General features: G+C 40.5%; 1 protein-coding gene across 2 annotated transcripts in view; it reads right to left on the bottom strand.

Moving 5' to 3' along the window:
• The window catches only part of lama5 (laminin, alpha 5), a 110,281-nt gene that overhangs the window by 8,130 nt on the left and 84,682 nt on the right, over positions 1-17,469 (bottom strand). For both annotated transcript variants that reach the window (XM_042002918.1, XM_042002919.1), the window contains exons 52-71: positions 15,694-15,864; positions 15,388-15,584; positions 15,193-15,309; positions 12,093-12,247; positions 11,888-12,017; positions 11,690-11,789; positions 10,461-10,574; positions 10,159-10,341; positions 9,923-10,065; positions 7,500-7,679; positions 7,200-7,339; positions 6,920-7,076; positions 4,665-4,798; positions 4,384-4,555; positions 2,385-2,504; positions 2,069-2,220; positions 1,828-1,960; positions 834-977; positions 616-746; positions 372-536 (exon numbers count right to left, since the gene is read on the bottom strand). In XM_042002918.1, coding sequence (XP_041858852.1) covers positions 372-536; positions 616-746; positions 834-977; positions 1,828-1,960; positions 2,069-2,220; positions 2,385-2,504; positions 4,384-4,555; positions 4,665-4,798; positions 6,920-7,076; positions 7,200-7,339; positions 7,500-7,679; positions 9,923-10,065; positions 10,159-10,341; positions 10,461-10,574; positions 11,690-11,789; positions 11,888-12,017; positions 12,093-12,247; positions 15,193-15,309; positions 15,388-15,584; positions 15,694-15,864 — 2,938 coding nt within the window. The remainder of the gene's footprint in view (positions 1-371; positions 537-615; positions 747-833; positions 978-1,827; positions 1,961-2,068; positions 2,221-2,384; positions 2,505-4,383; positions 4,556-4,664; positions 4,799-6,919; positions 7,077-7,199; positions 7,340-7,499; positions 7,680-9,922; positions 10,066-10,158; positions 10,342-10,460; positions 10,575-11,689; positions 11,790-11,887; positions 12,018-12,092; positions 12,248-15,192; positions 15,310-15,387; positions 15,585-15,693; positions 15,865-17,469) is intronic.

The following is a 17,469-nucleotide window of genomic DNA, read 5'->3' as shown; positions in this document are numbered from 1 at the left end:
TTCTCTTCACCGTCTCCTCGTGCAGCTCAGGATGGAGGATTGAATCAAAGAGAGGATTTGATGCGATCTGTTGATTTCCTTATTCAGCTCATTACTTTTATGAACTGGTTTATACGAACACAATTATAATAAGCTGGACTAACGTGGATCAGATAAAGGATTTGTTTGATTAAGTTGGGTTTGGTAAAAGTGACTTTCTCATGAATTGGTCTGTACAAATAAAGCTAAACTGAATAAAAATTTTAATGTACATAACTTGAGATCAAGAGGCTTTTGAAATGAAAATGAAATGAAAGACATTTAGTGGCACTGAAGGCAACCAGACTCTGCACTGAGCTGAAAAGACGAGAAATCTGTGCGATGTTTCTGACCTCCTGATGAAAATATTTCTTAGACATCCAGTGAAGTTGGCTTGTCCTTGGTTCGGCGTTCCGCCCAGTAACATTCCTCCCCCTGGGATGGTGATAACGCCCGCCCTGCCGCTCACTCGACTGCTCAGCTTTTGCTCCAGCTCATCGTCCACGTACAGATGCATCCTGAGGAAGGAGCAGCCAAGCAGTCAGTAAAGAGTTTAAAATTGTTCCTCTGTGCTGTTTTTCAGCACCATCATCCTACCCAGTTATGTTGTTGTATATAGCAACGTAGTGACTGTTGTCGTCATTGTACGTCTTCTGTGTCTTAATCTCATTGTTGCCGGCTCTGACCATGATGTGCCCGTCTTTCAGAAACACCTGACAGACTCCCTCCTGCAGCCACGGCAGATTAGGAATATAAGATAAAACATGATGCTGGTTGAAACTGTGACAGGAAAGTATGACGGGGTTTCTTCTGACCTGGTCATGGTGGTAGAACATGAGTCCCTCTGTCTTTTCAGTTCTGAAGCCAAAGCTGGCGTAGAAGTTGTTCCTGAGGCTGCTGTTCCCTAAATTGCTGAACTCCAGGTAGTTCTGACCATTGAAATGAGCCTCACGGGCCACCTGAAAGAAACAAGCCAGAGAAATGAAATCCACAACAGAATTAAAATCCCATCAACTTAAAAGTTGGATCGCTGTGGAAAACGTAAATATAAACAGAATGAAATGATATACAAATCTCCAAGACCCATCATTCCCGAGCTGATTTTTGACTTTGATGCCAGCAACACATCTGTAAAAAGTTGGATCAGGGCAACAAAACCCTGCCTGTTCGTCAGAGAATAGATTTTAAAGTTCTGCTGCTGGTCTATAAAGCTCTGAATGGTTTAGGACCAACATACATCAGTGACCTCTTGACCCAGTATGAACCTACCAGAACCCTCAGGTCATCTGGTTCCAGTGTCTTATCAGTTCCCAGAGTCAGAACCAGACATGGAGAAGCTGCATTCAGCTTCTATGCTCCACATGTCTGGAACAAACTCCCAGAAAGCCTCAGATCAGCTGAAACACTCAGTTTATTTAACCCACCTGTTCTCTGCTGTATTTCAATAGTTTTTATTTAGAAGTCAGAATCTACATCTGGTTGTTTTAAGCTGGAATCATGTTTTATTATTGTCTTTCCCCACACTGGAACTTTATTTCTTGCATTTTATCTGTTTTATTTCAGCATCTTCCTTCTGTTTTTATTTCATTAATTGCATTTCTTTTAATCTTTGTTTTTTTAATGCACTTGTATTACTTTCTGCACCCTGCTGTTATGTTTTATGTAAAGCACTTTGAATTGTCTTGTACATGAAATGTGCTATACTAATAAATTTGCCTTGCCTTCAGTTTCACACAACCATGATGTGTTTAAGTGCAGCTGTTGGGAGTTTAAGAGTAAAACCTGGGTGGTGAACTTGTGTCATCGTACCAGCAGGTCGCTGTTACAGCCGAAACTGACTCCAGAGCTCTTCATCCTCTTCAGGTCGATGTGAGTATTGGACACCTTCACATTCCTGAAGCAGGCTTTTACAGAGCCCTGCTTAGGGAACAGGGTTTTCAACCTAAAACAAGAAAAAAACATCTGTTGTACAGAATACACACGTGCGTTCACAAATGTATTTATTTTTATGTTTTGCTGTAAGGATTTAAAAAAACTGTGTTGCACGCACTCCACCGGCATCTTGTTCGGTGGTACTCCTCCCAGATAGTAGCTTCTGCCAAAAACAGGGATTTCGTAATCGACCACCTGGTTGCAGAGGGCGTTGCGACTGCTCCTCACCACAATGCGTTTCGGCGTTTTACGCAGGATGATTATCTCCAGCTAAAGAGGAGAACAAGATGAAGAAAAAAGATTCATGATTGTATTTTTCTTATATTTACCATTTGGTATTTTGCTATGCGTGCACTAAATAAACTATCATAATTACAATAACACTCTAAATTAAACTAGAAAAGAACAAAAGGTCATAAAGAGAACAGACTCACAGCTTTGACTTCTGCGTCGCTAATCTGCAAATCTTTCACATCAAACTCGCTCTGTTTTCCTTCCAGATTGTGATAAACCTTGAGTTTCCCTCGATGCACAGCCATGCACAGGTACTGAGTCTGATGGAGGAGACGTGGAAGAATAATGAGCACATCCAACATCACCAAAGGAACATATTCTTCTCTGCTAGAATGTTTTACTGCATATAAAAATCTTGAATGATTACGCATATGATTTAACAATGAATGCTGCTTTGCTAACTACTTACACTGAACACAGGTAATCACATTACTCAGATATGTTAAGTTACTAAGAAGATTGGTGAAAAGTTAGCAGATGTCATGGCTTTGTCTTATGCTGGGCTTACACCAAATGATTTTCAGAGTCGCAGACTAAAAACGGAAGTCTTTAGTAAATCTTAGGAGTCTTACTGGAGTCCCAGCGAGCTCCCATTATCTCCATCGTTAGGTTTAAGCTGGTAATCTGTGCTAATTCATGTCAGTCTTTCCCTAGTCTTGGGTCTGTGACAATATCAAACGTGTTTGATATTATCGCAAGTCGCAACCAATAGATGAGCTCTGACAAAAGCAGAAACGAGGATCCCGACTGTCAAAAAAATGAACAAACAACAAACAGGGATGAAACATCGTCGGTGGAAAGTCCAGAAAGAGGAGTAGATGGTTATTAGAAGTAAACGTCTACTGTGGATCATTTATGTTTTACAGTATAATGATCTGACAAATGAACGAAGAATAGAAACTCATTCATCCATCCAGATGCTGATGAGTCGGTGTAACACCTGGTGGAGATGCAAAGCCATATTTAATGATGAAGTGTAATTCCTTATTGATCCTGGAGGGAAACTTTCCCCTTGTTTGCTTTGCTGTGGGCAGATCAGCCCTGTTCCATATCAACTGTCCAACATATCACAAAAAATGCTAAAAGAATCTAGTTGTAGTCGTGTAAGTAGTGATTCATAGTCTTTCTCCAATCTAAGTCTGAGACTAGGCTGAGACTTAAAACTAAACATTTGTCTTTAGACGAGAGCTGGTAGTTTTCTAGAGTCTTTTCCAAATCTTTTCAAAGTCTTCCGATGGATAGATGAATTAACTTAACTTAAAGGTGTGTTGCAAACATTTATTTACAGATTTCAGAAAAGCTGGAGAAAATGAAGTCCTGGAAACTAAATAATTAAGAGTGAAAATCAATGACGAAAAGTGGGTTAAACAATGAAGGAATGTTTGAAGAACGTGGTGAACTGAATTAATTAGACAAAGAAATGTGAGAAAAAAGAAACAAGAAAAATTCTGCTAAACAAAACAAAAAACAAAACTCAACTAACCAAGCGAAACAAAAAACCTAAAATAAAATAAAAAAACTAACCAAGCAAATAAAAAACAAGACAGAAAACAACCCCCCCGAAAAAACTAGAGCTAAAAAAAAAAAAAAAACAGCAAAAGGAAAAACAACTGAAAAAAAATAAATGAATGAATATAGAAAAATTTAAAAAATTTAAGTTAATTTCCAAATTTCCAGTCAAAAAAGATATAGAAACACAAAACACAACCCCATCAATAAACAAAACCAAAAACCCAAACCCCCAATAAAAAACAAAACTCATACCCACATAAAACAAACACAAAACCACCATAAACTGACCAACAACTCCCCAAACAACAAAAAGTCCCAATCTGCACAAAAACAAACAAAAACAGAAATAAAGAAATAAAAACTGTACAACAAAATACCCCCCCCCAAAAAAAAACACAAACAAAAACAAAACACCCCATGAAAACAAAATTAATCTAATTTAACAAACAAAAGCAAGATAAACAAAAACAAATACCACACCCTAAAAAAAACAAACAACCCAGAACAAACTGACCAAACAAAATAAAATATATGACCCTCAAAATAAAAATCTACCCCCAAAAAACCAAACGAGAAGCAGCATCCAAACCTTCCCCTGTGTAAATAAAGTCCTGAATGAAACTTCACCCCGTTCTGCAGAAGCAGCAGGATTCCATTCTGGGAGACGAGTTTGACTTCCTGCTCCAATCGCAGCGTTTGTTCCGGACTATCCATAAAAGTGATCTCAGCAAAGCCGGTGCCATCGAAGTAAGCGGCGTCGTTCACCCAGCTGGAAGACTGAGTCAACTCCAGCTTGGATCTGGTTTTAGGAATCACACAGTGGGAAAATACGGAAAACATCAGAGCTTGCTGTCAGGAAAAAGGCAATAAATGTTCAGGAGTCTATTAAAAGAAATGTTTGCACTGACCTGCCACATGGTTTGTCCACTTTGGTGTCCAGGTTGAAGGTTTGTTCAAAGTTATAGAGACTGAGCACGTCCTCGTTCAGCGAGTCTAGCTCAATACAGCCCTTAAAATTAGGTAACGCAAGTGCAGGAGGCGGCTAAAAAAAGGAGAGAAAGTGAAAAAAGGGTTATAAGCAGGAGCGTGCAGACATTTTTATCATATATCGATTTAATGTCTGACAATATCATGACACAGCTTCACTTTGCTTTGATTCAGCAGCCAGAGATCGATTTGAGACGATATCGTAAGATAACTTGTTTTGCTTTTAGATGTAAGTTTGGAGGAGGCTGGAGCTCCATCCTGCTCCGTTGTTTGGAGTCCTGGGTTGGATGAAAAATTCCGCTCTCAGCTTATTCTGTTCACGTCTATCCTACATAACTTTTTCCATCTGAATAATTTTACCTTCTCAATGGCTCAGTGAATTGTGGTGTACCACTGGGCTCAGTCCTCGGTCCCCTTCTCTTCTCTATTTACATGATACTTCTCAGCAGCTTATCCAGGTCTATTGTGTAAATTGTCATTTTTTTTCTGAGGACAAGCATTGTCCTCAGGTATCAGTCTGCATCACCTACAATTAGGTCAAAATGCTGCAGCAAGACGCATTACTGGTTCAATGTATTATCCCACCACCCCTTTGCTTGCTTGTCTTCCTGTTAGATTTTGTATGGATTTAAAAAATCTTCCTGTTCACCTTCAGTCCTAAATGTTCCTGACATCCATCTCAGACTTACTGACCTGGTACGTTTTGTCACAGCTACTGAGATCCACTGTTATATCTGCATTTCTTTGCAGCTGAGATGGGAGAACAAGCCAGAGCTGAATTTACTGCAGGGGTCAAGAAATCCAGCCCTAAAAGACCAGTACAGGAATTGGGAAACATCTAAAACCTGCAGGACCGCAGCCCTCAAGTTGCTGATCCTTGCCAGTCATCTGGTTTTCCCTTTACCTATCCTATTCTAGGTTTTGGTGAAAAATTAATTCCACCCTGGACCGAGTTGGATGTTGTGCATTAAGCTGATGCTACACTCCGAACTCAGAGAGGTGGAAAATCATGTCTCACATATTCCAATAAAGTAAAACCTTGAATTTTTTTTTTTTTTTACTAAATTTTGTTCTGGTGAATATAAGTTTTGAGGCAAGATGGCAAAGGTAAAACATTTTATGATTATTTATTATTTCATGCTGTCAAGGCCATCAACACCAGGTGGTTCTGATTTGTGTTTCCTTTACTATTTGATCTATATTTACACTTTGTAATTTAAAGGTAACGTTTCATCTTTCATTATTTCCTTTTCTAAGATTTCTTGTGATAGGTTGGGATTAATAATCATCAGTTTTACCTATAAAATAATTATTGAAATAACTTTCTATCTCTTCAGTTCTAGTTACAAGTCCACCTTTTAATAAGTTGGAGTAAAATTTGAAATCCTTCCCTCAGTCTCATTATTAGTTTCCAGTAATTTACTTTTGTTGTTTTTTATCATACTGATTCTCTTCCTGTAATATAACTTCTTTTTATCTCTATTTAGTTGTGTTGCAGTTTCTTAATTTACAGCATTCATTCCAATCATCTTGGTTAGGTGAAGCTTTTCTCTTTGCTTTATCTCTTAGTTTCATACATTGCTTAATTTCTTTGTCTAACCACGGTTTACTGGTTGTCTAACAACAAACCTGAGTGGGGTGTGCTTATTCACCAACAGTAAAAAAATATTCTCAATGGCCTGCAGAGCATTATCAGGATCTTCTGTAGCCAAAACATTGGAGCAATCAACATTGTTTGATTCCTATATGAATTTTCCGCCATTAAATAGCTTGCATGATCATATTGCTTTTGGTCCTGGCTTTTTCACTTTGACATTCCTACTTATTAAAATGAGGTTGTGGTTGCTACAGCCTACAGGAACAGAGGATATTGTTGTACAAGGTTCTGGTGTAATAGCGAAAATGTGGTCAATACAGGTTGAAATAATTGTGCCATAACTTTTTTAAGCATGTCCTTGTTGGATAGGTTATTACCTGAGTAAACCACAACTTCACATACAGTGTCCAGATAATAGCTGTTTGCAGAAGGCGGTCTATAACAACATCCAGTTAAGATAGGTTTTAAATGATGTAAATGTATTTGCAGCCATAGTGCCTCAACGGCATACCCTACTTTGTCTTTTCTGATTAGTACTGACACAACCCAGCAGAAACACACAGAACTTCCTGAACTCACTTTGAAAGACGATGGGTATCCTCCCACATAGAAGACAGTGTCGCTGGGTAAGATGTTGAGCAGCCCCTTGTCACCTGTGGCTTCCACTTCGGCTTTGATGGTTCTCAGGGTCCCATCACGTTCATAAGTGAGGATCAACTGACCATACTGAAGGACCCTACAATCACACACAGATAAATCCTGTAGAGACCAGAACTGTATAAAGCACACCTGTGGGAAGCTACACTGCTCGTCAGGAATGACTTCAGAAAACTGGATTGATCATTTTTATGTGGATTACCTCTCAATCACAATGTTGTTAAAACTTCCATCAGATTTGAGGTCTTCTTCTGTCTGAACAGCAGCAGTTTCTCCTCCAACATTAAAATACCAATTCAGTCTTTTTCCCTCCAGGGTCATGCCCAGAAACTCCTTGCTGGACTACAAATTCCACAGAAACAGCAACTGTAAACTCCAAAAACCACACACAGGAACAAGAGAGGATGTACCAAAAACTAAAAAAAACTAAATGTTCAGTAATCATAAGAATAGGAGAGATCCAGGACAAAATGAGCCTTTATGTTGTCATGGAAACGCTTACATCCTTGTTGCCGAGGTAGAAGACAAACTGCTCGGTAGGTTTGTCCTGCCGCTTGACCCGTGCTGCGCCTGGCAGAGAGATGTAGAACTTGAAGGAGAGGCGGGCAGCCAGGTCAGCCAGGTTAGGAGGAGTACGGACCTGAACGCCAGAATTCCCATTGAACTTCACCGGAACGCTCACCTGGAGGATAGAGACAGACAGACAGGGGGTGCAGTTAATTCAACAAATTAACTAAGGACCAAGGAGGCTTCACCTCCTCCACACCCCCATCACACCACCTTTCTACATCTCCATCACATCTCCTCCACATCTTCCTCACATTTCCACATCTCCATCTTATCTCCTCCACACCTCCATCACATCCCCTACATATCTTTATTATGTCTCCTCCAGATCTCCATCACGTCTCCTCCATATCTCCATCACATCTCCTCCACATCTCCATCACATCCCCTCCACACCTCCATCACATCTCCTTCACATCTCCTCCACATCTCCATCATATCTCCTCCACACCTCCATCACATCTCCTCCACATCTCCATCACATCTCCTCCACATCTCCATCATATCTCCTCCACATCTCCATCACATCTCCTCCACACCTGCATCACATCCCCTACATATCTTTATTATGTCTCCTCCACACCTCCATCACGTCTCCTCCACATCTTCCTCACATTTCCACATCTCCATCTTATCTCCTCCACATCTCCATCACATCTCCTCCACACCTGCATCACATCCCCTACATATCTTTATTATGTCTCCTCCACACCTCCATCACATCTCCTCCACATCTTCCTCACATTTCCACATCTCCATCTTATCTCCTCCACACCTCCATCACATCCCCTACATATCTTTATTATGTCTCCTCCAGATCTCCATCACGTCTCCTCCATATCTCCATCACATCTCCTCCACATCTCCATCACATCCCCTCCACACCTCCATCACATCTCCTTCACATCTCCTCCACATCTCCATCATATCTCCTCCACACCTCCATCACATCTCCTCCACATCTCCATCACATCTCCTCCACATCTCCATCATATCTCCTCCACATCTCCATCACATCTCCTCCACACCTGCATCACATCCCCTACATATCTTTATTATGTCTCCTCCACACCTCCATCACGTCTCCTCCACATCTCCATCATATCTCCTCCACACCTGCATCACATCTCCTCCACATCTCCATCACATCTCCTCCACATCTCCATCATATCTCCTCCACACCTGCATCACATCTCCTCCACATCTCCATCACATCTCCTCCACACCTCCTTCACATCTCCTCCACATCTCCATCACATCTCCTCCACACCTGCATCACATCCCCTACATATCTTTATTATGTCTCCTCCACACCTCCATCACGTCTCCTCCACATCTACATCACGTCTCCTCCACATCTCCTTCACATCTCCTCCACATCTCCATCATATCGCCTCCACACCTGCATCACATCTCCATCATATCTCCTCCACACCTGCATCACATCTCCTCCACATCTCCATCACATCTCCTCCACACCTCCTTCACATCTCCTCCACATCTTCCTCACATTTCCACATCTCCATCTTATCTCCTCCACACCTCCATCACATCTCCTCCACATCTTCCTCACATTTCCACATCTCCATCTTATCTCCTCCACACCTCCATCACATCCCCTACATGTCTTTATTATGTCTCCTCCACACCTCCATCATGTCTCCTCCACACCTCCATCATATCTCCTCCACACCTCCATCACATCTCCTCCACACCTCCATCACCTCTCCTTCACATCTCCTCCACATCTCCATCATGTCTCCTCCACATCTCCATCACATCTCCTTCACGTCTCCTCCACACCTCCTTCACATCTCCTCCACATCTCCATCACATCTCCTTCACATCTCCTCCACATCTCCATCATATCTCCTCCACACCTCCATCACATCTCCTCCACACCTCCATCACCTCTCCTTCACATCTCCTCCACATCTCCATCATGTCTCCTCCACATCTCCATCACATCTCCTTCATATCTCCTCCACATCTCCATCACATCTCCTCCACATCTCCTTCACATCTCCTCCACATCTCCATCACATCTCCTCCACACCCCCTTCACATCTCCTCCATATCTCCATCATATCTCCTCCACACCTCCTTCACGTCTCCTCCACACCTCCTTCACATCTCCATCACATCTCCTCCACATCTCCATCACATCTCCTCCACATCTCCATCATATCTCCTCCACACCTCCATCACGTCTCCTCCACATCTCCTTCACATATCCTCCAAACCTCCATCACATATCCTCCACAACTCTCTCACACCTCCATCTCTCATCCTTTCCTGTCTCATCTCTTTCTAATCTTCATATCATTCTCTCTCTTTTTTGTGACGGCGTGGGCGAACCTTGCTGGCGGCGTTGCGCGCCTCCTTTATCAGCTGTCGTATGCGGTTGATGTTCTCGGAGATGTTCGCCATCTGGGCGGAGTGATTCTGCAGCTCATCCAGCTTCTTCATCAGAGTGGGAATAGCTTCATCCAGTTTGTGAACTGCAGGTTTTTAAACGAATAGCAGATGACCATGTCGTTAACCAGTAACAACTGCTCAGGTCCCAGAGACAAGCTACGAGCACAAACTCCTACCGGTGTTGTTGGCATCCATCAGGGCATCGTTCAGGTCATCACTGGTACTGTTGAGGTCCCCGTAGACCTGCTGCCATTTGTCCAGCTGCTCTTTAATGGGAATCAGGTTGTCGTTGATGTTGGTGGCAGTGGCGTTTGCTAGAAGAACTTCGGATTTTACGTCATCAATCTCCTGACTCACATCTGTTCATCACAGAGAAAATATCCAACAAAATTCAACAAAAACAAAGGAAACTGTGAACCACATGAATAAATTCTCCACATCTTTGAAACATTTTTAATAAGATGCTGGATGTATGTACTTGTAGTCAAGTTGAGGTTTTTCTGAACTTCTTCCAAATCTTTCATCACTTGAAGTTTTTTGGTTTTGGCATGATCCAGTCGCTTCTGAGCATCTTCCAGCTGGGGCTTCAGATCTGTGCAGCAATAAAAAGAAAAAGCTTAAAGCATGCTACTGCTGCAAAATAAATGATAAAAATAAAGATTTCCAGGACGCTGTGGCATCTTTATCATAAATTAAATACAACTTCACATGCTGTATAAAATGTAAATAAAACACAATACAATGATTAGCAAATCTCGTCAACCCATATTTTATTCCCCATAGAACATAAACAACATATCAGATGTTAAAAACAGACTTTTTACCATCTCATGGGAACTATGAGCTGATAGTGAATCTGATGGCAGCAACATGTCTGTAAAAAGTAGTTCCAGGGTGATGTTCAGCATTATAGCATACCCTCCTCTTTTAATAACTGTCTGAGAAGACAGAGGTGTTTCTGGATCCTGTTTACATCTGGCTTCTTCCCTGCATGATGGAGCTTTAACTGTATTTGTGGATTTCAGGGTGAACTGTGTTCACAGACAATGGTTTCTGGACGTCTTCCTGAGTCCATGCAGTGGTTTCCAGTAGAGAATCGTGTCCGGTTTTAATGCAGTGCTGCCTGAGGGCTCTAAGACCACCAGCAACCAGTTTAAACCTCCATGTGCACAGAGATTTCACCAGATTCTGTAAATGTTTTGATGATATTATACACTGTAGATGGTGGGATATTCAAAGTCTTCATGTTGCTTGAGGAACAACTTCCTGAAACTGTTCCACAATGTTTTTAGACCCAGGATGTTTTAGATTGGAGAACCTCTGTCCATCTTTCCATCTCAGAGACTCTGCCTCTCCGAAATGCTCCTTTTATACCCAGTCATGTTACTGACCTGATGCCAGTTAACCTAATTAGTTGTCAAATGCTCCTCCAGTTGCTGTTGATTTGTGCCAAATATTTTTTCAGCCATTTGTTGCTCCTGTTCTAACTTTTTACAGATGTGTTGCTGCCATCGGATTCAAAATGAGCTATTTTTTTTTCCACAAAATGATAAAATGTCTCAATTTCAATGTCTGATATGTTGTTTATGTTCTACTGGGAAGATGGTGTGTGTTTATGAGATTTGTAAATTATTATTTTATTTAAAATTTACACAGCATCCTCACTTTTTTGGAATTGTACAAAACTGATATGAAAAGGGTGCGTACTGTTCAGGTCATCGTTAAGCTTTTCTGCTTCATCATACAATTCCACACTGTGGTTCTTTAGAGAATTAGCAGCCTGACCAAGATCCTGGCCCTTAATATTCTGGAAGGAAATTAAAAAAAAAAAACAAACAAAACAAGATAATCATTAATCAGAAGCCAAAAAAATGTAGTTATAAACTGTGCATGTGTGCCCTGTACCTCTAATGTGTCATTGGCAGCTTTCTCAGCCATCTTAGCCGCCTCCTCTGCTTCCTTTATGTTGTTGAGAACATTGTTGTAAGCTTTCGTTACATCTACAATTCCATTCTTCTTGGTCTCTGCAATCAAACTGAAGACAAAATGTTTAAGAATAACCTTCTGCATCTTGTTTGTAGGGAAACCAGCCTAAAAAACTGTCACCTACCTGGATAAGTTCTTGGCTAAAGTTTCCAGCAGATCTGCATGTCTTTCTGCTTCCTCCACCAGCGGGATCTTAGACTCAGTTGAAGCAAAAGTTTCCACCTTCTTGGCCAAAGGTAACCTGGCTCCGTCCAGTTGGGCCGCTAAACGCTCATAATCCTGAGAAACAAGATAACGACCTAAATATGAAGTACCAAAAAAATCCTCATAAACTGAATACAACACATTCTTTAAAACCCAAAAAAATGAACAAAAATAAAAAAACCAGAGCTTATAAAATTAAAAAAAAATTCTTCACCTTGAGTCAAGCTGACAGACGCCTAATTAAGGCTGGATCATGTCATTTATCTGATAGATTCTAGTTTGTTCTTGTAAATAATGAGACTTCCTCACACTGCAGAGAAATTAATGGCGTTCCTCAGGGTCCTGTGTTTCAACCAGCATTTTTCATACTGTTAACACTTCCTAAGTTATTATTAGAAAGAATGGCAGAAATTTCCATTGCGATACGGATGATACTGCTGAATTATTTTGGTCAGATTTTTTGAGGTAATGTTTCTCTTACATTACTTTTAAAAGGTACATGTAGTTTCCCAAGTAGTAAATTTGCAAAAGTAAATATGCTTTGTAAAATGAATAATAATAATAATAATAATAATAATAATAATATTAATAATAACATGTAATTAACATGGGACCTTTATTTAAAAGTCTCATACATTTTTTTCAACAATTTCATATTGGTGTTTAAGGTCCAACAACATTGTTTTCAAAGTGTGAGCTCTACTGAGAACGGGCTGTTTCTGTGTCTAAATTTTTAAATGTTTATGAGCTTTCGCTGGCATCCGCTCAATGATTTTAGAGGACAGGCTCAGCTAGCCAGGGGGGCAGGTCAATGGCACTATCCCTTACTGAGGGCAGTGGTTATTTCCCTTTGTGAGGTCAGAAAGGGAAGGATCTCAGACTCACCTGTTTGAGCACAAATTTCCTAAAAAGTGGCGCAAGCAAATGAGAGAGGTGACAATTTTCTCACTTTTGAGCCTCATACACAGGCTACGACTGTTAGAAAACCTTTAGAAACTGAATTATGTATAATATGGGACCTTTAAAGCAACTATCAAACAAATAAATACATTTTATTTGATCAATTTTAGGATAAAGACTAATGTTCCTAATTCACTCTTTTTTTCTTACTTGCAGAAAAATTCTCACGGGCTGTTTTCCTTCATATGTCAGGACCCTGAGACTCTTCATACTTTATTAAAATCCTTCTACATTCAAAGCAGATAAATGGCTGCATAGTTGTGTGGGAAGGAAATAAACAGTTGATACATGTATTTGTTTATTAAAATCCTACAAAAAACAGATTGGCATTTGAAATTAACAACATGCCCTCAGGACAGGATGCCATCCGACTTGTTTAAAAACAGTTTTTACCTCAGTAGAAAGTGATCTCCTACTGATAGTTAACTTTTTAAATGAAAGTGGAAATCTTGATAAATTTCAGTCCAGTTTCCGACCTCATCACAGCACTAAAACAGCTCAGGTCAAAGTGTTAAATGACTGATTCTGGTCAAGTATCAGTCCTGGTTCTGCTGGATCTCAGTGCTGCCTTTGATACTGTAGATCACAGAATCCTGTTACACAGGCTGGAAAACTTGGTTGGACTTTCTGGAGTGGTCCTTAACTGGTTCAGGTCCTATTTAGACTCTATTTTAGAGTTATTTTGTTACGATCGGCAGCTATGAATCTGAGCGAGTGGCCATGACTTGTGGAGTCCCCCAGGGGTCAGTCCTTGGACCTCTTCTGTTCAACTTGTATATGCTCCCTTTGGGTAAAATATTACAGAACTATAGCATTAATTATCAAAGTTATGCAGATGATACACAACTTTATGTGTCTCTGTCACCAGATGACAGCAGCCCAACAGACTTATTGTGTCAGTGTCTGGAGCAAATAAACACCTGGATAAAGGAGAATTTTACACAATTAAATGAAGACAAAACTGAGATTATTCTGTTTGGTAGCAAAGAGAAGAGGGTCAGCATTGGCAAACACCTGGAGACTCGGGCTCTTAAAATCACTGACCAAGTTTGTAACCTTGGAGTGTTGATAGACTCAGACCTGACTTTCAGCAGCCACATCAAAGCTTCACTAAGAAGCTTTTTACCAGCTCAGAAACATCAACAGAATTAAAAGTTTAGTCTTCCAGAAAGACCAAGAGGAACTCATCCATGCATTCATCTCCAGTAGGCTGGATTACTGTAATGGTCTTTTAACAGGACTTCCTAAAAAGAGCATTAAATATCTGCAGCTCATCCAAAACGCTGCTGCTAGAGTTTTAACCAGGACTAAGAGATCTGAACACATCACACCAGTTTTTAAATCTTTACACTGGTTTCCAGTCAGTCACAGAATAGATTTTAAATCCTTTTAAACCCATGGAACCCTTCTGAGCTCTTAGATCAAAAGACTCTGGTCACCTAGTCCAGACCAGAGTCCAGACCAGAGTCCAAACTAAACATGGAGAAGCAGCATTTAGCTGTTATGCTGCAAACAAGTGGAACAAACTGTCAATGGAGATTAAACTTTCACCAAATGTAGACATTTTTAAATCCAGGTTAAAAACATTTCTTTTCTCATGCGCCTATGCATGAAATCTGCACGGTAACTTTTTAATTTATCTTGCTTTTAATCATTTTAATGTAATTTATGATTTTATTGTGATTCTTGCTATGTGTTGCTGCCTTTTACAATTTCTTAATATCTGTCATGCTTTTGTTTTATATAAAGCACTTTATATTGTCCTTTACATGAAATGTAAACTCAATTTTAAATGATCCTTGTTTGCTTTCTGGCAGCATCTCAGGGGGGAAGGATGGTAGTTTGAGCCCAGGTTTCTCCAGACTGCATGTATCATACATGTGTGTAACATGATCCTTCTTCGGGCCTGTGGTGGGAAATTAGACGACCACCAGAGGTCCAGCACTGGGATTTATAAACTACAAACTACAAGAGTATAAATAATAACAGAGTAACAGAGTTACCACCCCAGTGATAAAACTTTATACTCCTAAAGTTGTTGAGTTGTTGTTTTTCCGAACCTCTTTGGATTCCTGCAGCATGGAGAGCACATCGTTGACCTGAGCCACGTCATCCTCAGCCATGCTCAGCTGGTCGTTCACCTCCTTCTGCTTCAACACCAAATCTTCAATCCTCCTCTGATGGAGACAGAGCAGCAACATATGAGACTCCCTTTCAAACCATCGTTTCATCCCGTTTTCTTCTTCTAAACTCACTTTGTTCTCCTCCAGGGTTTTCGCGTTGGCGTTGTTGAGCTCTGTCGCTCTGGCGGTGTGGTTCACAGCCTCGTTCAGGGCGTCTCGGAGGTCCATCATGTCAGAGTGGAAGCGGGCCAGACGTTCTCTGATGGCCTTGACCAAGTTGCTGTTTTCCTCCTGACGACCTGCAAACTCCTGGTTCACACGATCCAACACTGACGGGAGGAAAGGATGGTGATTTATTTCAGCATATTATGAAAATACATAGAACTCTACATAACAAACACTGATAAAGATACTGCAGAGGATACGTAACAAACATACATTTCTCTGCCTCCGTTTTCTCCTTGTCGGCCAGTTTCTTCTGTCCCACGCAGCTCCTGTACCTCATCTCCCTCAGCATGGCCTGCACCTCCCTCATCTTACTCTCCTTTTCTTCCGTGTCCTGCTCTCCGTCGGTGTCGTTCAAGGACTGGTTTGACATCAGCATGATGGCTGCGGAAAAATGTAAACGTTAAATAAATGAGGTCAGGGGTTTGCAATGCCCAAAAACATATAATTTATAATGATACACACATGTAGGCTATATAAGAAAAACAATTCAATTTTTCTTTTAAAAGAATGAGAATTAACATCAGTATCCAGGGTCCAAAGGCGAAGGTCATGTCACATTTTAAGATCTTAAACGGGCAAATCTCCTTGAGAAAGGTTTAAATTTTGGCAACAACCATAAAAAAAAAAAAAAAAATAGTAGAAATCTTTCAAATAGACACAGTCAGTTGTACCAGACTGAGTTTTCTATATTTGATGCGTCATTTTCTCTCATATTGTCACATCATCTTCCTTTTCCCATAGTTCTCTGATGTAATCGGCTGAATTTTCACACCAGGATGGTCCTGAGGACTCTGTTGGATTGGGCAGGGAATTCCTAAAAAAATTCACGCCTTGCTCCGGTTTGATTTGCTTGCACATGTCAAGCGGATCAAAACACCTGGACACCATCATGCAGTTACAACAACTGCTCACTCAGGGACGACATTTCCCAAAAAAACCACTGACCAAGATGGAAAAATGCAGAAACAATGTGACTCATCGAATGGCCAGAACCGCAAACAATGCAAGTAAGCAAAGGAGCAACAATAAATTTGTTAAAAAGTTTTGTTTCTGTTTTTATTTTGGTGTTCAAACCTAATACAGTTTTACTAGAAACTGTCCAGTATGAGTAGCAGAAAAGGCGAGATATCCAGCACGTTGCTCTGCATCACTTCTCTATTTGCTCTCACACTGTAAGCGAACAACATCAGGATTCATGCAGATTCCTGGTTTTTAAGTTTGTTTAAAATGGACCAAATGCCAGTGTGAATGTGCTCTTATGGCACACACACTGAGATTTGGTCCACTTTAAAACTCTGGTCCACTTCCACAAATAGCATGGTCCATTTAAGTATGAAGAGAAATGAATAGAAAGGGAAATAGGACCAAGTTAAGAGAAGACATTCTTGACTAGATATCAAGGCAGTATTCATCTAAAGCAGCAAGAAGGTGGCCTGTTGTGCTGTTTTATAACGTTTTGGACATGGCTGCACTGACCGCATGGGTCCTCTACCGGAGCTGCATCGATACCAGAAAGACGTGAGGTGCATTCATTACTGACCTGTCAGTGTGTGATACAATAAATAACATAAGCTAGTAAGAATTTTGACATTTTCTATTTAAAAGTAAAGCTCAAAGTAATCTCACATGCTACTCAATTATTTTTTTTATTGAAGGTTTGTCTACTTCCAAATAACAAAAAGATTCAAAGGGAAAAGAAAATTGGCTTCAGTAAATGGCACCTTTTGACTTATGTTGCTAACAACTGTACGCAGCCGGACACATAACCTCTGCCTTGTCGGAGGTAATGAGGCTTGAAAACTGCCAGAAACTTCATAAATAAGGAGGATAAAGTGGTTTTTGGTGGATTTGGTTCACTGCTTTACCAAAGCATCTTCTCTCGCCGAGATTATGCTAAATTCAGATTATTTTACGGGTTGAGTAATAACTTTGTTTATATCTTATTAATGTGCCAAATTCACAAATTAATCTCATTACATTAACGGT

This window comes from Melanotaenia boesemani, chromosome 13 (assembly GCF_017639745.1).
Source record: "Melanotaenia boesemani isolate fMelBoe1 chromosome 13, fMelBoe1.pri, whole genome shotgun sequence".
NCBI classification, from domain to species: Eukaryota; Metazoa; Chordata; class Actinopteri; order Atheriniformes; family Melanotaeniidae; genus Melanotaenia; species Melanotaenia boesemani.
This window is presented reverse-complemented; position numbering and strand designations above follow the sequence as displayed.